Source organism: Miniopterus natalensis, chromosome 1 (genome assembly GCF_054644295.1).
Source record: "Miniopterus natalensis isolate mMinNat1 chromosome 1, mMinNat1.hap1, whole genome shotgun sequence".
In the NCBI taxonomy this organism is placed as follows: Eukaryota; Metazoa; Chordata; class Mammalia; order Chiroptera; family Miniopteridae; genus Miniopterus; species Miniopterus natalensis.
Window position 1 is genome coordinate 10,777,992 of NC_142081.1, and position 24,959 is coordinate 10,802,950.

General features: G+C 49.8%; 1 protein-coding gene across 7 annotated transcripts in view; it reads left to right on the forward strand.

The window, feature by feature from the left end:
- The window catches only part of FOXN3 (forkhead box N3), a 322,978-nt gene that overhangs the window by 127,160 nt on the left and 170,859 nt on the right, over window positions 1–24,959 (forward strand). For 5 of the 7 annotated variants that reach the window (XM_016210097.2, XM_016210095.2, XM_016210100.2 and 2 more), the window contains exon 3: window positions 9,563–10,119. In XM_016210097.2, coding sequence (XP_016065583.1) covers window positions 9,577–10,119 — 543 coding nt within the window. In that variant the 5' untranslated portion in view covers window positions 9,563–9,576. Of the gene's footprint in view, window positions 1–5,486; window positions 5,557–8,723; window positions 9,029–9,562; window positions 10,120–24,959 lie in introns of those variants that run through there. The other 2 variants (XM_087818631.1, XM_016210098.2) reach the window with 2 other exon arrangements.

The following is a 24,959-nucleotide window of genomic DNA, read 5'->3' on the forward strand; positions in this document are numbered from 1 at the left end:
ACAGGTTCTATATTCCCATTTTGCCTCTAGCAGGTAACTGGATAAGCGCAGGTGTGACTGGGCACCTGAGCTGATGCACTCCACCGGTTCAGCTGTGCTTTCCCTTCCCACACACCCCTCCTTCCCTCTTCAAATAAACTTCCTGGCTCGATTCCCTGCTGGAGAAATCTAATACGCCTTTTCCCAGGCGCCACCCTTCAGAACCTGTCACGTAAACACCCAGAATGCACAAGCAGAAAACCTCAAGAGAGGATGACCAGAAACTCCAAATGATGCTTGACCAAGTCTTGGGTGGAGGGTCTTCCTGCTGTGGCGCTGGTCTCTCTTCTGCATTGAAGGGAAGGAAGGAAGGAGCTTTTTTATCATTACAAAGTGCATTCTCCCCGTTATCTCAAAGAGACTCCGAGTCAACCTGTCCTTAAGGAGTTATCTTTGACCATAATCTCTCCCTTTCTTCTCATGGTCAATCATTGGACAGATCCTCTTGGTTCTTCCTTTGAAGGTTCTTGTGCATTCATTTTTTCCAGTCTCCCTGACTATTCTCTAATTCAGTGGGTCTCAAAGTGCAGTCCCTGGACCAGCAGAGGCAGCCATCACCCGGGAGCTTGTTAGGGATGGTGGATTCTCAGGCCCCAGCCCGGACCTATTGAATCAGAAACTCTGGGGGTGGAGACCAGCAAGCTGTGCTTTAATATTTAATAGCCCTACAGGTAATTCTGACGCACACTCAAGTTTGAGAATCACTGCTCTCTAATGGGCCCCCCTTTATTAGTAGTATATTATAAATATAATGGGTACTTATGGTAGAAAATTTGGAAACTGTAGACAAAGGTGAAAGAAACTGGCAAACATTTTACCCCATAACTCTACCACTTTAGAGGGAACCATTATTTTAATACTGTAGCACTTTTTCCTAGTTTAAAAAATATATTGAAAATAACCCTTCTTCCCTTTTGTATGGGTTACTGCAGCGCTTTCTGAGTGGTTCTGCCTGTTTTTGGACTTTCATTTCCTCCTTTCTAGTCATCCTGGATCCATGAGGTCCTCCTTCCCCCCCTCCTCCAAATTGACATGTACCGGACATGGGACACGGTGCCAGTTTAAGGTGTTACAGCATAGTGATACATTTATATTGCAATGTGATTGCCATCGTAGCTTAGCTAACTCCTTTATCATGTCACATAACTTTTTCTGGCATTTGAGAACAATTAAGATCTAGTGATTTAGCACATTTAACATTGATAATAGTTTTGCTGTGTAAAATCGCCGTACTGTGTATCACGTCCCCAGGACTTGTTTACTTACCAGTTACAAACCATTCTTCTTTTCAAGCATTTCTGATAGTGCACCTGCTTAGACTCAAAAACATTCAATGGTTCCTCTTGTCCTCTGACTTGGTGCATATTAAACTGCTCACCTTAGCATTCAAGGAGTTCTGCGAAGTATTTCCATTCTTATGCACTAATATGCATGCCCCATAAGGAACAAAAACCTTGTATCTTTGGCACCTAACACAGTTCCATGTACTTGGTAGGCACTCAGTAAATATTTGTCCAATGAACGATTGATTGCATCTTTAATACAATCAAGTTGTATTTGATCAATCTGTTGGTGCCATTCACTTCTCCTACCTGGAGCAGCAGTTCCTGCTATGTGGTCCTTTCTCAGAATGCACATGCCTGGGACCCATCCTAGGAGATTCTGATCTTTTGGGTGTGGTACCCTGGGTATCCCTAATAGAGAACCTCAGGTTTATAATACCCCTTCCCCAATTCCACAGGTCGAACACCCACCCACCTTTATTAGATATTCTCCTTCCAAAGTCGTCCCCCTCCCCTCCCCTCCCCTCCCCTCCCCTCCCCTCCCCTCCCCTCCCCTCCCCTCCCCTCCCCTCCCCTCCCCTCCCCTCCCCTCCCCTCCCCTCCCCTCCCCTCCCCTCCCCTCCCCTGTCTTGTTGTACTAGATGGTTCCACCATGCCTCCTGCCTCAGCTATTAGGAGGGGGTAGGCAGAAGGGAGGAGTCACCTGACTCGGGCTAAGCCAATCATATGATTTCCCTGAGAATCTGAACTGAGGCAGTCTGAAGGTGGTGGGTGCTGAAGTTAGAAGGTCCTCAGGACTTGGTGCTGGCAGCCACGTGTGGGCATAAGCAAGCAGAGGAAGCCAGCCTGCAGGGAGGAGTGTGGAACAGCTATGTAGAGGGAAGTAGTAAAGACCATGTGGAAGAGAGAGAGGGATGGAGGAAAAACTACCGGGTGACTTCTCAGTTCTGTGCAGCCCAGCTGTGCTGCCTGCCCTGGGCTCACCCAGTTTCCTCTTCTGTACCAGTTTGAAGGATCCTTGACCCAGACACAGTCTTTTCAGGCCTGCCTGAGATTCCTCCTCATATTTGGAAGTCCCTCAGGCCTTCCCAACAGCAGCAAGCACTCTCAGTGCTCACCTATTCAGTTGTTATTGCCTGGAGCAGGATCACTGGGCTTTCCACTGAACTATTCTATAAAAAAACATATCAGCCAAATAATCAGTGATGAGGGAGGGGTTTCATGTTCCAGGGCACAGAAGTATGTTGGAGAGGAGAGCACGAAACATCAAGGGGAAGGGCATTCCTCTCCACAGAGGAGGAACATCGGGTCCCACGCCACTGGGCTGGATTCCGGTGCTCCTGCTCCTAGATGCCTGCGTGCCCTTCGTCCCATGCCCAGGTGGGGCTGCAGAATGGTTCCATCAAGTCCTTGGTCAGGAAGTAAGCGTTTCCCACAGTGAGTTTTAGGGCACACATATAATTCTGCTGTCAAATGTGTTTTCAAACAGTTCCACTTCTTTCTTTGAGACTTCTCAGGATCTAAGGCACATGGGTACTTTTTGAAAGTTCATGAGGGGAACTAAGGAGATGGTTCCTAGATGAATTTGGCCCCTGCACCCTTTTGTCAGGGAGCATATCCCAGAGCTGGGGTTCTATAGAATTATAAGGTAAAAAAAAATCACACTACGCCTTCCTTTGGCTTTCAGTAACAGTCTGGATCCCACTCTGCAGACAGACAGGCAGACATGTGTATTCTGCTCTCCAAACCAGGCATGGCTGGTCCACTACATCAGGTCAACACCTTCCCACATCTCTTGCCACATGTGTAATAGCAGAGAGAGAGAGATTAAGACATATGCTTGAGAATGGAAGAAACAAACAACAAAAAACACCCAGAAGTAGAAGGTGAGCTAATAAAAGGCAGCTTCCCTCACCACACTCCACCCTCTGCTTACGGCTTCTCCTGGCCCAAGGCTTGCTCATCTATAAGTTTTTGTTCACCGGGGATGGCTGGTTCAGACACTAGAGGCTAACAGCTTGCAGGGCAGATTTTAAGAATGACATATTCCATGTGCAATAACAACCTTCAGGTCACATCGTCTCATTCTGAACTCTGAGAGAGAAGGAAAGGGCTGGGGTGAAAATAACACGCCACCTCTGCTTAATGTAAAGAGATTTCTAGCTATGGTGTGAGTGTGGCTGGGGATTGGGAGGGCTAGTAACTGACTACTCCTCTCCCCGCCGGTAAGGTGCGAGGACAAAGGTCCCTCACCTTGGTTCCTTTGATGGGAGATGCAGCACTCCACTGATATGCTGATGAGGGGTGGGGCCTGCTCTGGACGGAGCTCTCGTCCTGGCTTTGTTACCAGTTCTGACTTCAGAGATGATCTAGCTTGTTTCTCCTAACGCACACCTTTTGCTTAGTGGCTCAGGGTTGGTCGCATCAAGTGCTCAGTAATGAAGGGGGTGGGGCTGGGTGAACTCAGGCTGCCCTTCAGCCTCCACCTCTGAATCATTTTGTGGTTGAGATTTGCCATGCTACTGGTAAGTAATGTGGCCTGTGGTGAGTGTCCTTGCTGAAGACTTGCCACCCCACCATCTTGAAGCTTTGTTAAGGGGAAATGACTCTTAGGTTGATTGGGGGCTTCTTAGTTTTTGAAATTAAAGAAAAACATCTTTCAGACACCCTGTGGAACTTTTCTCCCCCGTTGGCTAGGTTACAAAGCACTGCAAGCTAGAGAGGTTTCTGAGGGAGATTACTCTGGGACTTCTTACTGTTTTGTTTCTGCAGTTTTCAGATAGCTCCAAATGGCCTGGCTCAGGTGGGTTCAGGTAGAGGTGACAGGAGTGACCTGGACTTCTCTTCTGTGTTGGAACCTGCTGATTTGGCTACCTAGGAGAGTTGTGCAAACAGGCTTTTATTTGTGTCGCCACCAGGGTGTCCTGTAGGACTCTTCTTTCCTCCCCTCCAAAGGCTGCTGCCAGGTGTGACTTTAGCAGTGGGTGGCCATGCTTTGGAGGAGCCTAAAGACTTGCAGTGGTGGCCTGAGCTATTCGCTGGGGGCCCTTGTGAATTGTCGGGTTCTTGAGAGCTTAAAATATGAAGGAGATGAAGCTTGTTTTTGCTAGAGGTTTTAGAAGTGGGTCGGGGCGTTGAGGACAACGCACGGGAGAGGCCCCGCTGGAGTGGCCTTTAGGATGGGCCTCTTGCTCTGTAATGGCCACCCTCCCTCCCTTGGCAGACAGGCGCAGGCAGACGACTGGAGGAGAGGCCACCTAGGCCGGAGGCTTCGGTGCCTTTGTGCCTTCCGCCCCCCCCCCGGGGCACGAGGTGGGCGCTGGGGCCGCTCTGGGCTCGGCCCGGGGAGTCCCTCCAGGACGCCCTGGTTGGGGAGAAGTGGAATCTCTTCTCCTCCTCGCAAGCCTCGCCCGCATCGTAATTCTTTTTATTTTTACTTTCGAGCCATGTAAGGCATGCAGATGGGGTAGGAGCATTCCGGAGACACGTAGCCAGCGGCGCAAAGCCGGCCCGCCCGCGTGGCCAGCGCCCAGCGTCGGGACAGGCCGCGCGCCTCCTGCCCCGCCAGCCCCACCGCCCACGGCCGCGGCCGCCCCGGGTCGCGGGGCGCCAGGCCGGCCACCCCGCCGCGCGGTGCCGCAGGAGGCAGTCCGTGCGGCGCGGCCCGGCCCGGCCCCGGTAGCGCCCGGAGAGGGGCCGACCGCGGTGCGGGGACGCGCGCGGGGCTCGTCCTGGCGGGTCGCGCCCGGCGCCCCAGGCCGCGGGCGGCCCGGCCCACGTTTTCCGTCTCTCCCGCTCCCTCCGCCCCCCGCGCTCCGTCCCTCCCCTTCGCTCTCCTCCCTCCCCGCGCTTCCCCTCCTCCTGCCTGGTCATGTGTCGCCTTTTTTTGTTTGCAGTGGAAACAATTTCTCGCCGCTCGACGCGCCCCGGCCCGACGCGCCGCGGCGGAGGCGAGCGGGAGGCGGGACGGGGCGGGGAGAGCGGCGGGGCCGGCGGGAGGACGCGCTGCGCGCCGGGCAGACGCCGCAGGTCCCATGCCGCGCCGCGACCCCCGCGCCCCTGCCGCCCGCGCCCGCGGCCGCCCCCCGCCGCCCGCCGCCCCGGGCTCGCCGCGCCGCTCCCGCGCGTCCTTAGCGGGGCCACCAAGCGATGCCCGCTGGGCGCCCGCGAAAGTTTGTCGGCTCCCGCTAAAGGGCAGCGGCGCCCCCGCGCCCCCGCGCCCCGCTCCGGCCAGGTGAGTTTGCTCCGCGCCCCGGCCGGCACCGGGGCGGGATTGGGGGGCTCGGGGCGGAGGCGCCCGCGCCGCTCCCGGCGGGCGAGCGGGCTCCGCGTTTCCGAGGGAGCGCGCGGGGCGGGAGCCCGGCCGGGTGGGGAGACGGGAGCCCCCGAGCGGGGAAGTTGCCGGGTCCTAAGAGTTTCCTGCCCCGACGTGCGGGCGCTCTCCCGGTGCCTCTGGTTCAGAAAAGGAACAGAGTTAGTATTGTCCGCCGAGGACGGGATCCCCGCCGTTCCGGGCCGGGGGAGAGGGTGCTGATCCGGGGGACACCCCAAGATGAGAAACAGGCTGCTAACAAAGATACCCTCCCCCCACGAACTGTGCAGGCTTGGCACCGGCAGCGAGCGTCTCCCGAGACCCCCGAGGCCCGACCCCTCCTCACCCCGGCCCTCTCTGCACCCCTCCTTGCGTCCCGGAGAAGTTGGGGGACGGCGGGCTTTTATTGATGTGTTTTTAAGGCTCGCAGCGGTGCGGCCAATAAAAGGTTTATGACATCTGACCGGCAGTGAAGGTATGCGAGCTCTCCCCATTGCCCTGTGTGCGGGGAGAAGAGCAGTTTCCCCGTCGCTTGGCAACGCCGCCGATTGACGTAGGACGCAGCCAATCGCCGCTCCCGCAGGTCCCCTTGAAATGTTTTTGACAAGTACAGTAGGTGCGAGCGGGGCGCGTGCGTGTGTGCGGGGCGCGCGCGGGGGGGGCTGCCCCCCCCCCCCCAACTCGGGACTGCCCTGCTAGACCTGGGGAGGATTCCTCAACTTTTTAAAGTTCACATCGAACCTCTGTTCGGAGCTGGGCCCCTAATGGCTTTGTCAGTTATTTGGAGACCGTCTGGGAGCCGGCAAGAAACTAGCTTTCCTGCTGCTTTTTCTCCATTGAAAAGCAAAAAAGAATGAAAGGGAAGTCAGAGAGAGAGAAGGGGGGAGAGCGCGTGAGAGTGAGTGTGAATGTGTGTGTGTGTGATTGTGTGAGTGTGTGTGAGTGTGTGTGAGAGTGTGAGTGTGAATGTGAGTGAGTGTGTGTGTGAGTGTGTGTGAGTGTGTGTGTGAGAGTGTGAGTGTGTGTGAGTGTGTGTGAATGTGAGTGTGTGTGTGTGTGAGTGAGTGTGAGACTGTGTGAGTGTGAGAGTGAGTGTGTGTGAGAGTGTGTGTGAGTGTGAGTGAGTGTGTGTGAGTGAGTGTGAGTGTGTGTGAATGTGAGTGTGTGAGAGTGTGAGTGTGAGTGAATGTGTGAGTGTGAGAGTGTGAGAGTGTGAGAGTGTGAGTGTGTGTGTGAGAGTGAGTGTGAGTGTGAGTGTGAGTGAGTGTGTGAGTGAGTGTGTGTGTGTGTGAGTGAGTGTGAGACTGTGTGAGTGTGAGTGAGTGTGTGTGAGTGAGTGTGAGTGTGTGTGAATGTGAGTGTGTGTGAGAGTGAGTGTGAGTGAGTGTGTGTGAGTGAGTGTGAGTGAGTGTGAGAGTGTGAGTGTGTGAGTGAGTGTGAGACTGTGTGAGTGTGAGAGTGTGAGTGAGTGTGAGAGTGTGAGTGTGTGTGTGTGAGTGTGAGTGAGTGTGTGTGTGTGAGTGAGTGAGTGAGTGCGGAGGCGGGGGAGTGCAGCCAGTAGCAGACTGAAAAGTTGTAAGGAGGTCACTAGTGAACAACTATTTCAGTATATGGTGGAGCAGCCTTTTTGGCAGATTAAAAAGGTTTGCTTAACTGTAGACTCACATGATCCGGATTTTTCCCCCCCCCCTCTAAAATTGGAGGAAACAAAGATTTGGCGAATTATGTAGTTTGACTATAATAATGGAAAACTCAGCCGTGGTTTCTGGGAACTCTTTTTAAACATGGAACTGGAGTGATCAGCAGCTCTTGACACTGTTGCTGTAAAGTCGGGGTTTCTAGGGACGCCCTGGACAGTCGCAGGGCCTGGGGGGGGCAGAGCAGGCGAGGATCCAAGGGGACGCAACCCCGCAACCCTGCTTTCTTGACAGTGCTGTTTTTCTAATAAAAGCATGTTGCTGGCAGTGTTTGTTTAAAACAGAAGAAAACATGGAGAGTAGCGTGTTAGTTCCTTTGGGAAGCTACTGACAAATAAGCAAACGAAAAAGAAAGAGAGCAGCATGTTGTCATAGCAACAGTGCAATTAAATTACTTTACTGTCAGCCATGATATAATTTTCCTGTTGGGAAGCTCGGGAGACGTAAAAGTTTTCGTCGAGAGCTAAAGTTGACTTCAGTGGCTGGGTAGTACTCTGCTGTGTGGATAGTCCTGGTTATCAGAATTTTTTTTTTTTTAATTGGGATCTGGGGAAACTCCGAGAGGGATAAACTTAGCTTTGACTGGTTTTTCAAGAAGGTAAAAAAAGCATTATCAGGCTGGTCTCTGTAAACCCCCAACCCTCAAGATACTAGCTTATTCTTTAGAATGTGTCGTGTGTTACTCAGGTTAGTACATGACAGAAAGAAATCTTCCCATGGGTGAGCTTGAGGTATGCAAACTGCCCTGTTCCGTGGGACTTCGGTGCCCTTAGAAGTGTTCTTTCTTTAGAGTTGGGCATCCCCCCCGCCTCCCATGAGCAAGTTCTGTTTGTCCACCTTTGGGACTAGGGAGGCGCTGCAGTCCTGGGGCGCCCCTGGGCGGGCTGTGTGGTGGCCACGCTGTGCTTTCTAGAATCCCATTCTGGAGCTTCCCCAGCCGAAGTGGCAGTTATTTGAGGCGTAGTGTCAGCGGACATTGCCATACATGAAAGGATCTTTGCCTTTGATGTATTTGTTCTTTTTTTCTAGATCGATTGCTCGATCTTCTCGTGCGTGGGGCAAGTAATAAAGCAGACGCGCTTCTTAAACCAAGCTCGTTGTTCGAGCGCTACGAACGCGGAGAGTGGGAGACCTCTCTCCATCACCTCCGCTGTTCTTTCTGTCTTACGTTGAGCACCGCAGGTCGAGCAGCCTTGCATCTGCCCGGGTCATTCTGTTTGTGGACTTGCCACCTCCTCATTTTCTCTTCTCATCAGATATTTTACTCCCTGTTCTAGGTCATTGACAGAAAGCGGGGTGGCAAGCCGCAGAAGATGGTAGCGATTTTTGTTGAATTCGCCTGCCTTTCTTGACGCTGCCCCTTTGCTCTCCTGACTTCTTTCACCAATTCTAATTCCAGTTCATGGCTTGTCTTTCATATTCCCATTTATTTGTGTGCTCCCTGAAGTCGCTCACTCTGTCATTCAGAGTGTAGTGTCCCCATAAAATTAAATGTACTTCCTCCTCCAGTTCTAATGCACAGGATTCAAATGCAATTAAAGTTGCAGAGTTTTCAGTTATGACTTGTGGAGGGAAATAAAAATCACATAAAACCCTACCAACTTGATGCTTACTGTGGCCACCGTTTTAATTCCAGGGCAGTTGTGATGGATGGTCATTGTATGGAAACTCTGAAACAACTGGCCTTAAACTTACAGGTATTTTCTTTTTATGAGAACGAGAAACAGATCTATCACCCCAGGTGATAGGGAGGGGTTGTGATTTGATCTTACTAGGTACTGTTTATCATGAGGCTCAAAATACTTTCACCTGTGTATATATATACTCATGTGTTATAGATAAACTGAGGCAGCAAGAAATAACTGATTTTCCCAGGGTCACAGCGAGAGTGTTCCTAGATCCAAGGAGAAGGCATTGTGGAATTTCCCATTCTTTTTATGGTGCATTTGCACATTAAAGGTGCTGTAGATATTTCCAGTCCTACTGTGTTGAGGGGTGGCAGGTCACTGCGCCGTATGCGTGGAGACCGATCTTACTTACTGTGCATCTGTCTCTACGTGGTGGAATTGTGGGTTTGCTTTACTCGGCGTAGGAGCCATGGGGTGTGTTCCTTTGTGACGGGTCCATGGAGGTGGCAGGGTGGGGGTGGGGACCGAAGGACTAGGAGGGCACAGCTGCCTTTCCGGTTCGGGTTTCTCTAACTCTTCTTTTCTGTGTAATGTGTTTCCCAGGAGCCTTCACGTAAATGGGTCCAGTCATGCCTCCCAGTAAGAAGCCAGAAAGCTCAGGAATTAGCGTCTCCAGTGGGCTGGGTCAGTGTTACCGGGGCAGCGGTTTCTCCAAGGCCCTTCAGGAAGACGATGACCTCGACTTTTCTCTGCCTGACATCAGATTAGAAGAGGGGGCCATGGAAGATGAAGAGCTGACCAACCTGAACTGGCTGCATGAAAGCAAGAACTTGCTGAAGAGCTTCGGGGAGTCGGTCCTCAGGAGCGTCAGCCCCGTCCAGGACCTGGACGATGACACGCCCCCGTCCCCCGCCCACTCTGACATGCCCTACGATGCCAGGCAGAACCCCAACTGCAAGCCCCCCTACTCCTTTAGCTGCCTCATATTTATGGCCATCGAGGACTCTCCAGCCAAGCGCCTGCCAGTCAAGGATATCTACAACTGGATCTTGGAACATTTCCCGTATTTTGCAAATGCACCTACTGGGTGGAAAAACTCAGTGAGACATAATTTGTCATTGAATAAGTGTTTTAAGAAAGTGGACAAAGAGAGGAGTCAGGTAAGCCTCTGCGTCTGGAACTCGAGTGTTTCCTTTTTCTTTTTAAAATTTTTAATTTTGGTCCATTAAAAAATTGTTAAGGAATTGTGAAGTCACCACACTGAAGTTGCAGTTCTAAAGGGATGATTTTATTTCACTCAGATAGTTGTAAACTCCCTTCTCTTTCAGAACATTAATAATTAAATATTATTTTTGGTGTTTGTACTGGGTTGAGGTTTTCGACTGGTATCTGAACAGAATCACAGAACGGTTTGCACACTAGCTCGGCTCTTCCCTCAGTGTGGATGGGCCAGTTTGGGTTTACAGCGCAAGGGGCAGACGCTCACCATCAGGTGTATGAATATAGTTTTGAGGAAAATTGCCACGAAGGGCTAGAGGAAAATGGCATTTATTTTCTTTTGAGTATTAACTTGGAGAAAGGCAGTCTCTCTGGGATCCTGGAATACGGACGGTAATGGACGTTGGGAGGCGACTTCAGCATACGTACATGTTCCAAGACCGAACAGACAGACATGAATTGCCCAGATGACTTTGGAAATCAGGCGTCTACCTAAGTGTTTGGCAACTTTGGAACTCCCTGACTATGAAAAATTAGCTCAGGGTAAAGTTCCCACGAGAGACTGACTTAAAAAAAAGGCTGAATTTTAAAGCCTTAGATTGAGCTTTATGGTCCACTAAGAGGAGACAGCTTTGAAGATCTGCTTTGCCTTTCTTGTAAGGATATAACAGGTACAGCAGAAATCAGGGCAGCTGTTAGAGCTGGAAAATAGAATTGTGATCTGCCTGACTTTCTGGGAGGTAATGTTGCCACAGTTGAAATAAATTGCCAGAAAACATTCTCTCCACAGTTATTGTGTGACTGTTTTCCCGCTTTGCTTTTCATTAATAATGCTGATGGTCTGCTTTCCCCCTTCTTGAAGTTCAGCTTCGGGCTCAGGACCACGATTGCGTGGGGTCAGCGCTGTGCAGGGCTGGGACCTTTGCTTTGCTGCTCAAGATTCCATTAGACTCTTGAGCCTGAGAGAATCCTCCTTGTCTTGGGCACGGACGACTATGAACAAGGAGTGGTGGAGCCATCTCTCCTCGCCGCTGCTGGACCCGTTTGTCTGTAAATGTGTTCGGGATGGGGAGTGGGCAGTGTGCTGGGTGTGAGGAGGGGCGTTGCCTGGAGAGGGCAGATGTGGACACTGGGAGCTTTGCCTTTGGTCGCTGCTGCAGGTGATGCCTCGATGCAGTGTTCCTGTGTGAACATCCGTGTGTTCTGGGCTCTCCCTTCGCCAGGTCCTTATTTTTACACACCTGTGACAATTGTAGGGTGCCGCTCTTGTCCCCAGGTGTCCGGTTCTCTTGCTCCTCCCCTCCACGTCTCAGAACGGGCGTTTGGAGACCAACCTCCGGACTTGGCTCTGTCGAGTGTTTTAAGATCATTCTTTGAACTTAGAGAAATTTGCTGCTTCCTGTAAAGAGCCAAGTCTGTGGTATTTAAAGCTCCTGCATAGGTGGGTCCTCGTGGGAAGAAAGGGAAAGCCTTAGAAAGCAATTTCAGGTTACAATGTGGAGGAGACACTGGTGTCAGGTCCCCGAAAGCCACATGTCACTGATAGGGCAGGAACAGGGCTTTTAGTTTGCCGAGAAAGACTGTAAGTCGCCGCGTGCCCAGGTCTCCCCGTTTGCAGTCTTGCTGGTGCGCCTCGAAGGAACTCAGCAGACACATCCTGAGATGTTGAACGGGCTACTCCAAAGCGGCCCAGAGATCCGGAGGGTGGTTCACGCTGTGGGAGCGGCATTCATGTGTTGGATGGTCTGTCTGGGAGAACTCCCTACCCGGTGCACTCCCTCCTGCCCCCCAGTCATATGTATGTTCCAGGGGCGACAGTTGTCATTCTGAATAAATGCAGATATTGCCTGTTGAAAGGGAATGGTTTTAAGGACTGACGATTGTGAATCTTATGAAATGTTGAGTTCTGGCTTCCTAGCCGCGCTGACCTGTATTGACATGTTTCTGATCCAGTGCCACCAATTTCATGGTTGAGACTGTGTTCCCAGGGTTTGTCGTGTTGTGAGAACAAAAGCAAGGAGTGTGAGTTCGTTGGGTTGCCCTGGGGGCAGCTGGGGGCAGCCCAGAGCCCAGCCTGCCAGGAACTCCCAGTCCTGGCCAGCTGAGTAAAGGGGAAGGCATTCCCCCTGACACATTGCCCAGTGAAACCTCCTGAGCTCTCCAGGTAAACTTGTTTTTTCCCAGGAGATTTCACTTGGCGGTAGCTCCCGCACTGAGGTCCAGCTGCAGCACCGTGACAGTGGCCAAGTGCTCCCAGACATTTTTGAGACGTGCGGTAGGTGAAGGGGAGAATGGAAGCCTTGCACGTTGTATTCAGAGTTAGCCTTTCCACTTTTTTTTTCTTTTACGAGTGTAGAGCACAGTTTTAGACGTGACATACCTGTGAGAACATGGACTGCCATGTGACCCTTGCCCCTGAGGGGCTGGAACGTCCACCCTGCTGGACACCTGCGTGGCTGGGACGTTGGCACGCAGGCACGCTGGCGAAGAAGCCACGGGCCAGATTGCATCAGCATCATCTGCGGCCCTTAACGACAACGGCCGTTTCTCGGCCCCTCCCTGGAGATTCTGATTCAGAGCCTTTGAGGTGGGTTGGGGAACGTCGGTGTCCTGATAAGCTGTTTCCATAGGTGTTTCTGACTTGCAGCCAGATTTGAGAGAATCCCTCAACTAGATGCTTTTGGGTTCTTTCCAGTGCTGAGATTTCATCAAGAACATAGTCTCATGAATGAGCAAGTCAGGGGAGGATTGTTCTGCTTTTTTTTTTTTTTTTTTAATCTCTTGAAGGAATTTAAGAGTTTTATTTTGATATTTTAATCATGGGTAATTTCAAACCTGCACAGTAGAATAGTGTGATAAATCTATATAACCGTCACTGCTATTACATCCAGATTCTGCAGTTAACCAGGGCTTTCCTCTCCCACTTCATTCATTCTTTTCTGTTTTGCTGTGCGTAAGTATTTTGAAACAAATCGTAGACTTGGTGTCATTTTTATTTCCGTATATTTCGATGTCTGTGCGTAAGAAGAACCGGCAGTCTCTTACATAAGCACAATGCCCGTGTCACCCAGGGCAACGTGAATATTTCTTTGGTTCTTACCTAATACCAGGTCCGTCTCCACGGTGGTTTACAAAATGTTTGCTCGACGTAGCATCCAAACGTGGCCTTTGTGTTGCATTTGGTGATTAGGTTTCTTCTGTCTCCCTTCATCCACAGCAGCCCTACCCCAGCCCCCGTTCGTGTCCTTCCTCAAAGGGACCCATCCATCCGATGGGCTGCAGAATGCCCCGTGTCCTGTCTGCTTCACTGAGATTTCCTTGCGCTTATTCATCTGTCTTCCGTGTTTTCTGTGACGTGGGAGTAAGCGCTGAAGGCTAGATCACATTCCGGCTTGGCTTCCCCTAAGAATACTCTGTGGGTGGCCTTGTGTGTCCTCTCATCAGGAAGCCCAGGGGACCCTCTCCTGGGGAAGCTGAGCTCTAGCCGCAGGTTCACGTGGGGTTGGCTGCTCCCCCCTCTGCCAGGCTCCCCCTCAGTCTTTCATCTCATGGTCTCATCTACTGGGAACCTTTGCCTGACTCAGTCAAGACAGAGCTTCAGAGCTGGAGATTAAGTATTTTACCTCTGAAAAACAGACCTTAGTTAGGACTATAAGATTAGCAAGTCCTAACCTCTCTGAGTACTTGTAAATGAGACGTAAATTGCGGTTATTTTTTTATCAACTGGATAATAAATGGTTCAGGTATGTGTGTTTCTATTTCCATGCTTTTTCTCAACTTCCCCTCCTGCCTCTTTAAGAAAAAAAAACCTATTGTTGTCATAAGAGGGTTTATAATAGAAACACTGTACCAAAGTATCTTTTTCATATCCAGGGCTGGGTGCTTAAAACATAATTTTAGCTTATTAATATAGGAAACTTGTCTTGGTTGGAAAAAACTGGGTTGGAAGCCAGGATATACCAGATTCTAGTTTTGATGCTGGTGGCATGTGGCTGTCTTGGGCCTCAGTTTCCTCATATATAAAGACTGGAGTTTGTAGTTGCATGGGGCTTCTTAACTTGGGTCTTTGGGTGTCAGGGGCCCTGCAGGCGGCCTGAAGTTCTTGACCAAGTGTCATGTGACTAGGCATATTGCATTTCCTGGAGGATCCCAAGGTTTTGTTTAGTTTTTAGGTTCTTCATGGAACCTCTGACCCAGGGAAAGGGAAGAACCACTGGTATTGTCTAACGGTAGTCCACGTCATATGGAACACCTTTGTGCTTTCCATGTGCACTATCCCATTCCTTCCTCACTACGGCTCTACGGGGTAGGTCCCATTTTCCTTCTTAAAATAGATGATGAAGTAAGCTCACAGTGGTTAAGCCACTTGCTGGAGGTCACACAGCTAGTAGGTAGCAGAACAGGAATTCACCCTAATTCCCTCCAATTCTGAAGGGCATGTTGTGCTTAAATTAACCCTGGTGTTTGAGTATACCATCTTAGTGTAGAGGCTTTTGTAGGTTGTCTCTGTGTTCTTCCTCCAAATATTCTATGAACATGAGTTATAGGGGACTCAAGTAACCCAAATAAACCCAGAATTTACTCTAGGGGTACAGGATAGAGGAAGGTAAATATGGAGCATGTTTTTCTGCTGTTGAGATTGGGCCAGATTCTGTCTTAGCAGATGGAAAGGTGTCACATTAACACAAAGCGTATCCCTGCCCCTCTGCTCTCTCTTTCCAGGCCCTGGCCCAGGCCCTCTGCCTCGCAGGCCCCCTGCACTATGATCTGGCCCCCGTTCCGAGCCCCTTCTCCCTGCATAGACACTGTTTATACAAGCCCCCCTTCCGATCCCCAGCCTCCTTGATGTTCGCTTTTCCGTGGATGAGATTTCTTTTCAAAGGCAGGTTGGGAAATGAGGTAGCACCCTGTATGTGGCAGCACCCCCATTTGCACAGTCGCTATTGATATTTTTCCTCTTGGTGACCTAAACACAGAACCAAGAGCATTTCCCTTTGCCGTGACACAGTAACATACTTGTTTAATTAATGGTCATTTTAGGAAGTAGAGTTCACTGTTCTTTTTGGGTGGGTGGGGGGATAAATAACGTCTTCTGAATGCTGTGCAGTCTGGTCTTGATCAGTAAATCCCTAAAAATTAGGGTCATGTTGGGTGGTGGGACGTGCAAAAACGTGATGAGGTGTGTAAGAGTGGTCTCTGGAGCAAGTGACGATCCTGTTTCCTCCCTGAGCTGGTCCTTCCGGGCCCGAGAACCTCACTGGTGTATCTATCCAGTATCTCCCCGCTTTAACTGTTCAGCAAATGTTTCATTCTCTTCAGTAGGACTTCATAGTACCTGGGCGAGTCTTTGAGATGCTTCTTCATTGATGTACTGCCTGGATATCTGACCAAAAAGAAATTGTTTTCAGAACCTCCCCTGTTGAGCTGAAGAGGCTTTGGAATCTCCCTTTGAAATCGCTTTAGCTGCGGGATAATTCTCTGCAGTAAATAACATAGGAAGTTGGCACACTGACCTCCTATTTGAAAGGCATGGGGTTTGCTTCTTTCACAAACAGTGATGGGTTATTTGGGTCATTCCAGATTCTCTCACGGAGCTCTTGGTCACCTTAACGCTCTTCTTAAGCTTTGGGAAGATGATGGTAGATTTTAGGTTTTATAGAAAATTCTACTGCCTTCCTGATGGACATTTTTTGCACTTGACACAGAAGATGGATACCTATTTTTTAAAGGCTAATGTAATATTTGTTTTGGTGATACTGTGTTTATTAGGCAGGTGTTTTGTTTACAGATTTTGGCTTCATGCACCTTTCAGCCGATTTATTCTTGTTCCCACCCCTTTCATTTTTAACTTACTTGCTGCTCCTCTGAATGAATACATCTTAACTATCCCTGTAACAGTTTATCCCTTGGCTACATTTGTTTCCACACTGGCCTGAAGTTTTCCCACGGGTGGGGGACCTCATTAAGTGTTTCCTGTGGAATGCCTCCGTGTTAGTGGGCCTTCGGGGTCTTGTTACTTAAAATTTCGGGGACTTTGAGCACCCTCCGCTTATTATTCCGCTTATTATTAGAATTACTTGGTGATGTCAGAGGTTAATAAAAAGTGAGATGCGGTTCTTGCCTTTTAGGAGCTTGCGTTCTAGGGAAACAGGAGACATGGTACAAAATAAAAAGAGTAAACCGCCCCAAGTACAGGAAGCGTGCGGCTCAGTAAGCGGTGGGCGTTGTTTGAGGCTAGTCGGGGAAGCTTCCCTTCCCCAAAGAGGGCCCTTTGGAGCCGAGGTAAAAGATAGGGAGCGAGTTGTGCAAGTTCCTTTTGGGGGAGCACTTGAATAAATTGTTAACGAAGCTTGCTTCTGCTGTGGGAATGAGCATGAGAACACCAAGAATGGACTAGTTCGGGTGAAGTCTGACTTGGCTGTAGAAAATCCACACGATAGTGAGTTAAACATGGAATTGTGTTGCTTTCTCGCATGAAGGAAGCCTTGAGGAATCGGACAGAGACCCGCCACGCTAGCTGCCGTTCAGTTCACCTGTTCTTAGTGCGTTGCTGGTTTCCATTCCCAGGCCTTCTTGTGGTCCAGGGTGGCACGAGCTGGCTTGTTCCCATTTTAGGAAGCAGGAAGGGGGGGTGCAGGGAAGGACAGGTTTTATCGAGTTAGCAGTTGTAAGGAGCTTTTCCAGAGACCCCACACTCCGCCCTCATCTCATTGGCTGGAGCTTGGTCACATCACCCCTCTTTGCGGCGAGGAAGTCTGGGAAATGTAGTCTTTTAACTGGGCCCGTCGCAATCCCAGATACAACGTTGGTTCCGTTACTGAGCAAGGATGGGATTTTCTGCCAGAGAGGTCTAGATGCTTAGGAGATGAATGTTGCTGGACCCGAGGGATGTGATGGAACGGTATCAGAGAAGAGGGATATCAGAGAAAAGGGAAGGAGAGAGATAGGTGGTCTGGAAGGTTATGTAAATAATAAATATGAGGAGCTGGTGGGGGAACTAAGATAGGAAGGAAGGGAAAAACTTTAAATTGCTCTGGTAACTTAACTAAAGCATAGATGCAGGCCCATTTTTTTAAAAAACTTTTCAGTTAACCAATGTTTTGCTTCAAGATATTTTGGTTAAATTGCATTTGATGTCTTGAAAAGCAGTATCTTGACAGAGGTGATGAGGTGTTCTGTGCCAAGTGTGATAAACTGAAAAGCAAGGGAATTCATGGTTGAAGATGGAGAGTCGTGTAAAGCTGTTCTTTTAATAAGAACTTGGTGGTTTGCTGCATGAGGTTACACAGTTCCAAGAACAGAAAGAAATCTTTGGGGGGCGGGGGGGCGCGCGGGCCCTTGTTTGAGTACCTTTGCTTGTGAACCCAGCAGGAGACCAGGAAATACTGGCGGAGTGACTGTGCTGCGTCTCAGGGGGAGGGCTCCCCAATTACCCTCCTTCTCTCCTTTTCTCCCCACGGGGTGTGTCGGGTTCCCCTCTGGGCCCTTGGGGTTGAGTTCAGGGTCGCCTTCCATTTATTGGAGCCCCACCTCACAGAAGGCTGCGACGGTCCTCCTCTGGGGAAAGGAACAGTCAGCTGGCAGCACACTTGTACATGCTTTGTTTTTAGAAGGATGGGATAGGCCAGGTCATGTGAGTGCTGACTGAGGGGAGAAAAACCCAGAGCCTGCTGGAGCCAGAGCACAGGCAGTGAGGCACAGGGCTGGGCGCAGGGTCACACTAAGCACTCCCGGAGTACTTCATGGGATGCCGGGTTCCTTCCAGAATCTTGCAGTTATGTAAAGAGCCTCTGAGACCCTGCAGAAGCCTTAGTTTGCAAAGTAAAAAATAGACGCTGCACTTACAAAAAGAAGTAGCTTCAGTCATTTTAGAAGCGTTTTCGGCAGTGGTTCATTTGTGCCACACATAGCTGTGGGATGCCAGGCGCTGTTCTAGGTGCTGGGGATAGTTTTGACCTCTGACAGTTTCCTGGCTGTTCTCCCAGACTGTCCATGGGGCGAGGAGTGGGTGAGGGGAGGCACAGGTAGAACAGTAGATTCACACATGGACGTGCAGGTAACGTATCAGATAGTGATACATGAATGACGAAAATAAAACAAGGGAATATCCTAGAGAGGGGAGGGGGAAGGGGCGGTGGTTTCCTGGAGGAGGTGACTGGCTTGTCTTGGATGGCAAGAGGGATACAGCCATGCAGAGATCTTGGTCAGAGAGAACAGCAAGTGCAAAGGCCCTGAGGTGGCAACAGCCTGAAATGTCCAAGCACCAAAAAGGAGGCCTTGAGGAAGTGTGTAAGAGAGAGGTGAATGAGCCATTGAAAGGGACATTGGGGGAAAACATCTGCTTGGGGCTTGCTCCAGTGGTGCAGGTTAGAGATGGTGGAAATGACATTGGCTTAGACCAGGATTGGGGCTCACAATGAAGGTTTGTGGGCAGAAGTGGATTGGGAAGTGGGATGGAGGTTAGAGCAAAAATTCTGTTTTGACCATGTTAAGCTTGAGATGGCTTTTGGACATCTAAGTGGAGCTTTCACGTTGGAAGTTTCATATGTGAGTTTCAAGCTCAGTAGACAAGTCGGAATAGAGGTATAAGTTTGGGACGCACTGGTGCTCAGTTGGTGAAAACTAAAGAGGATTTCTGGATTAAGACTCCATCAGAATGGAGGTGAAATCAAACATCTGTTTCAGTTCTTATAGGAAATTATATTTCCATTAGTGTTTGGCTAAAGAATTGATTTGGGGGTATGTTCAGCATGGCAAATACAAACAAAAGAGGTTTATGTTTAGAGGAAGAAATTCAGAATCATTTAAAAAATAACTTACCTGGAGTTATTGTAGTTACTCCCTGTAGCTTTTGCAGGCTGAAGAGAACAGACCTTTGCATTTTGGTAATGAGGGCGTAACTTCTGAAAGTCCTCAGGGCCAGTGGCTTCTCCATACGATGAGAGAAATGCCCTCCAGTAAACATCCCATCGAGCAAAGCCCCCTAACCCACGACTTCGAGTTCCCTGCCATCTGGTCCCTGGCTGGGGAGAGGAATTTTTCTTGTATATGCGTCTCCATGGCAACGAGTTTGCAGTTGATATGGAAAGTAAGCAGTTGCCTTAGCAACGGAGTTGCTGATGTGGTGGCTTCCCTGCTTTCAGGGAATGGATAAGCTGACCAAACTAGTTTAGATGCATTGCGTAGGGCGCTGTAACGTGGGGCTGCACACGCTGGCCCGGCTGGTGTACCATGAGCCCCGCTTTCAAAGAGATTGCAGCCCCTCCCTTTTCCAGAAGGAAGGGCTTACAGAGGTAATAAATCAGACAGAAGTAGCTGCTGTCAGTTGAAATAGATTAGGAGAGGGCTCTCCTGGTGGAATTTATTTAGTTTCAGGATATATTTGGTTGGAAGGAAAAGAAAGCCACCCCAGTGGACATAAGGAAAAGAGTGGTTGTCCAAAGCACATAATCATCAGTCCCGCCGACCAGCAGTGAGGAACAAAGCACATCCCAGGTCCGTGGTGGTTAGAGCTGCACCCTCCCTCCCTCTGCGGCCACGTGGACGCTCATCCCTGCCTTTCTCTGGGGATCTGGTCCAGTCTCCTCTTTGCAGCCTGGCCTCCTCTGGTGGCTCTTGATTCCTGCTTTCTCACGTCCCTGGCTTGCTGTGATGGAGGGTTCGTGCCAGCCCGGCAATGTGGTGGCTCCAGTGCCCAGTGACGTTGCCCTCACCATTTGTCGTTGTTCCAGACCCACCAGCTCCTTCTTTGTGGGTTAGATGTTCAGCCCTGATCAAAACGGGCAGGGTCCCCGGGATCAAGATAGCTCCTGGGGCTCTCGCTTTATCTGGGATGGGGCTTGGGCTTGACACATGCCTGCACTAGAACGTTTCCTGGAAAGCCTTTGGTCTTTCAAAAACATCTTCATAATGAATATAAAAATAACAAGGAACTTCTGAGTGCTTTGTACTTTCTGCTTCTCTTTGTGTTCCCTTAGGACTCCTCTCACCGGTGACCGAGACGAGCACACCGGAGAACTCTGGGACTGGCCTGGGCCTCTTTCCTGCTTCTTTATTGTCTCTGTGATGACTTTGTCTTTCTTGTGTTTCGTTTCCATAGATTGGGGCTGGTGGTTCCCAAACTAGTGAAGTTTTTCTTCGGTGGCTACTTTTTCCTGCCAGCTGCCCTCAAATTGCCTGTAATCACAGGGTTGAGTGATTTACCAAAAATTATGAACTCTAGCCCCCTGCTGTAGACAGGAATAAATGTCAGCTATCCAACACAAGTTGTCCTGGTTTTCAAGATCAAGAGACTGGGCAATGGTTTTTGTTAACCACGATGTACCATCCCGGGTCACTGCATTGAGATTTTCAACATGGGGGGGAAATGTAATTAATCTGTGCTGGGAACTGGAGATACAAAGGGATCACAGAACTCTGGCGGAGTAGCCGAGGCAAAGATAAAACAAGATCAGGAAGGTTAAAAGTGGCATTTGCCAGGTGTCAGGGGATTGGCCCATGACCAGATTACAGGGTTTGGGATTCCAGAGGAGAAGAAGACCCCTAAAGGTTAGCAGAGCCAAATTGGGAACCCTGGAGAGGAGACAGAATGTCATTGGCTGGATCCTTCAGGATGGCCAGGATGGGGCTGGCGACAGGAGAGGGGAGGTCACCCGAGTCATCAGGGTTAGCTTGGACACGGGTGGGGTGCATATGGGGGAAGATAGTGTGAAAATGGGAACTGACGTTTTCATAGAGCTTGTTGGGGGCTGTTTGGAATTGTGTGAGGCATTTCTATCCGTGATCTTACAGCTTTCCAACAGCTGTAACGCAGATAGTGTCTTCTTTTTGCAGGTGGGGAAACTGAGGCGCAGGGAAATTCAGTGGCTTGCTAAGGCGACGCAGCCAGATGTCGAGTCAAGAGCTGAGACCTCTGGTTTTTCCTTTACCCAGTTGGCCGAAGCAGAGGGTTCCTGAGGGAGAGAGAGGGAAATAGATGTGGGAAGTGAGTTATTTTTATTGAATGGATCCTGTGTTCACTGACCATAGCTTTTATTTGTTGGTATCACTACTTCCTATTCATGTCTCGACCATTCTGGAATTCACTGGAATGGAATGAGTGACTCGCCCCCTGGCTCTGCCCTGTGGATTTTGCTCATTTTTTGGTGTTGAGTGGGTTTTTCCTCTTGTTTCAGACGGTGACATCTCTTCCCCTTTGGCACTGTAGGTAAACACCGTAATATTTACCCCCTTAGTTGTGTAGGAAGCAAGGTCAAGTAGGTGATTTCATTCATTCCTTGGTTCATTCAGCCACACTGAGTTCTTGGAATGTGGAGGGTGTTGTGCCAGGTGCTGTGCTCTTTTCTCAGTATCATGTCATTGCTTCGCTTATTCCTCATGGACTCTGATTAATCGGAAACAGGCATGAGCTTCTGCCATTTAGATGGTATCTCTTTTCCTTCATGTGTCTTATTTTGAGTCACTGAATGTACTAAATTTTTTTATAAGCGATGTGTCGTTTCTGTTTGTGACCTTTGAAAATATGTTGAAAACTGTCAAATTTTTGTTTTATTAATTACTCAGAATGTTCTTTAATTTTAGTCTTTGAATGAGTTTGTGGACACTGTTTTGAGTTACTTGCTAATTAGTATTGTAACCATTGATGACCCACACAGCTCCTTCCTGGTGGGCCAAGGCCTCGGTTCTGTGTGTTGATACGGATGTTATGTGTAGAGAATGCAGATTTCCCAGAAGGGGTGGGAAGTGTCATTGGAGGACCATTGTAAGATTTTTCACTTATGTATCTGTCTTGATTCACGTATTCTTTATCTCTGGCTCTTTGACTTATTTTAAAGGTTTTCTCCCATCTTTAGAGATCAGTTTATATTGAGGGGGGTTGTTTACTCTGGCATAATATTACTAAGTAGTAAAGTAATGGTACCACTCCTGTGCAGTGCCTGAAACTTTCTCATAACTCATTCATTCAGGCAGTTGGTGTTGATTTCATGTGTTAAGCAGACTTTGGGCTCAGCATCAGGAAGACAAGAAGGATGACCCTAGTCCAGTGGGAGAGGTGATTGTAAAGAAATACGTAACGTATGCAACATGACTTAGACCATCTATACAAGGCGCTGTGGGAGGGGCGGCTGACTTTTGGTTTTTGTATGAGTTGATTGACAGTGTTACATAGAGTGTGTTAATAGAGAGAAAGCTTGAGTGGTGCACAGCGGGCTGAAGTCAATGTTAGGAGATCTGGGTTCTAGAGCTAACCTGGTCACCAACCAGCTCTGTGACCTTGGGCAAGTTCCTGTACCTCTCTGAGCCTTAAATTTCTTCATTCAGTTCAATAAACTTTCTCATGTGGGCCCACTGTGCTTATTCACCGAGTTTACTCAGTAGCTGGTCTGTGAGCTGAGTTAGCCTAGATTCTGCGCTCCCAAGCTGCTGGCCACAGAGGACTCGTGCTATCCTCACTCCATGCTTTTGTCAGACACACAGGACGACCAGCAGGCATGGGTTCTGATCATCAGGTAACCAGTGTGCTAGGAACATTTATGCCCAGAGCACAGGACCTGGATGCGGCAGCTTACACAGCAGTGTTGTGCATAAATGTGCAATTTCCGAGAGGCTTTGGGCGGGTGTGGGAATGGAGCCCCGTCCTCTCAGTGCTACCTCTGCAGAAGACCCTTTCCATTCAGGAACAACGGGACTGCATTGGGTGTGACCTGCAAGCCCTTTTCCGTGCCGTGATTAAAACTATGAAGTCGCGTAGGTAGGGACTCACTAGCTGTGCCTGCGTGGGCTCTTGGGCCTCCCTGCGCGCCCCTGGGCCTCTTGTTCTCACCCGTGTCCTATAATCAGCAGTTGGGACCCAGCTCGTTGGGACACCCCCTCAGTACTCACAGGCCCCCAGGATGAGAGAACAGCAGCCCCGACTATTCTGTTCCTGCGGCAGTGGGACTGGAGGCATGTGCGTGGCCGAGTGGGCGCCCTTGGTGTACACATGTACCTGGCTGGATCTCTTAGGCAGGACACGGCCACGTTGGGCTCTTGGTTTCTTTCAGGGAGACATGCCTCTCGGTGACGTCATTCCTTTACCAGAAAACATTAAATAAGCCCAACAAGGTGGGGGCTGCGAAGGGGACGGGGGATCTTTCTCATCCCCCCCCCCACTTTCCTACTCTAGACAGGTCGCACCTCAGGGCTCTCTTCACTTTTGCTCCTCTGTCACCGCCGCTCTGGACAAGCCTGCTGTCCTTGATTCATTGCCTGATGGTTATTTTCTTTGCAGTGGTTGAGTTTTATGAAATGTGGTCCTAGTTGGTCTGTTTTTTCTCTGTAAAATATTTGGTTTACACACTTGGCACCACCTGTTCACCCCAGCGCGGAGGTGTGCAGGTCAGGTGGGATATTCACCGCTGTCCCCTGGCCATGGCTCACTGAGGCATCGTTTACCCTCGGCAATCCAGAGACAGCCAGGAAGGTTTTCAGGTAAATCTGTTCAGCCGTGGCCCTTTATTCACACCGTGTCCTTGTTGGATTTCTCACGGTGCCCTGTGTTCGCCTGTCTAAGCGAGGGTTGTGGGTTGAAATGCATCTCTCAGAAAGATATGTTGACGTCCCAACCCTCAGGCCCTGTGAATATGTCCTTATGAGGAACTAGGGTCTTTGTAGACATAATCAAGTTAAGAGGGAGGTACACTGGACTCGGGTGTGCTGAAAGCCAGTACAATAGGTGTCCTTTCAAGAAGAGACACAAACGCACGTGCGGGGGAGAACCCCGTGGAAGGTGGGTCTGCAAGCCGGGAAGCTCACGGCTCGCTGGCAGCACCGGAGCTGGGAGAGAGGCGTGGCACACCCCCTCTTCCAGAACTTCCAGAACTTCCAGAACTTCCAGAACTTCCAGAACTTCCAGAAGGATCCAACTCTGAGGACATCTGGAATTTGGACTTGAGGCCGGAACTGAGAGAGAATCAATGTTTTTATTTTAAGACACCCAGTTTTGGGCACTTTTTTACAGCAACCCTAAGACACTTACAGCAACAGAAAGAAGGAGCAGTGAGTTTCTGCCTCCACGAAAGACGTTAGGATAAAGCCCGACCAGAAGTACTGAGGATACGCAGGGGGACTGTCCTACAGAGGAGGCGCCCGAGGCCTGGGCAGGTGCTGTGGCCGCAGGGGGGGCTGGTGACAGACGGGGTCCCGGAACCCACGTCTCCCGAGGTGAGAACTTCACTGCCGACAACGCCCGTTCCAGCCCATGGGAAACCTGACCAAGTTAGGGGGCAAATGGCTTGTTTTCCTCTTCGCTTTTTGATGGTGAATGAGACCACGCATCTTGGCCTCAAAAGTGGGGAGAATTTATAGGGTTCTGGTTGGATATTTGCTACACCAACTGCAAGCGGGGAGCCCAGTGGCACAAACCAATGGGGGTCATTATTCTGGAACTGTAGCTTGCTTGTCACGCACTTGAACTTTCTTTTCTTTATGGGAAATGATGTGTAATAAGTCCCAGGGTGCTGTCTTTCTTCCTTTCTCTCACCTCCCCTCTTTTCTCTAATTGAAGGCATATTATGAAAGGCTCTCCTCATTGTTTCTCTTAGGAGAAGGTGGTATGGGTGATGGAGCAGGAGGAAGGCTTAGCTCCTTAGGTTTACTTGAAAATCCATGACACTCATCTCACCCTCTGAAAACCTGATGTAGTCTTCAGAAGGCACCTTCCTTACAGCAGTGACTTTCTTGGCTCCCTGCTCCCTGCTTAGAGTTCGAGGTGTTTACGGGCCTGGCTCAGTCCTCTCCCCAG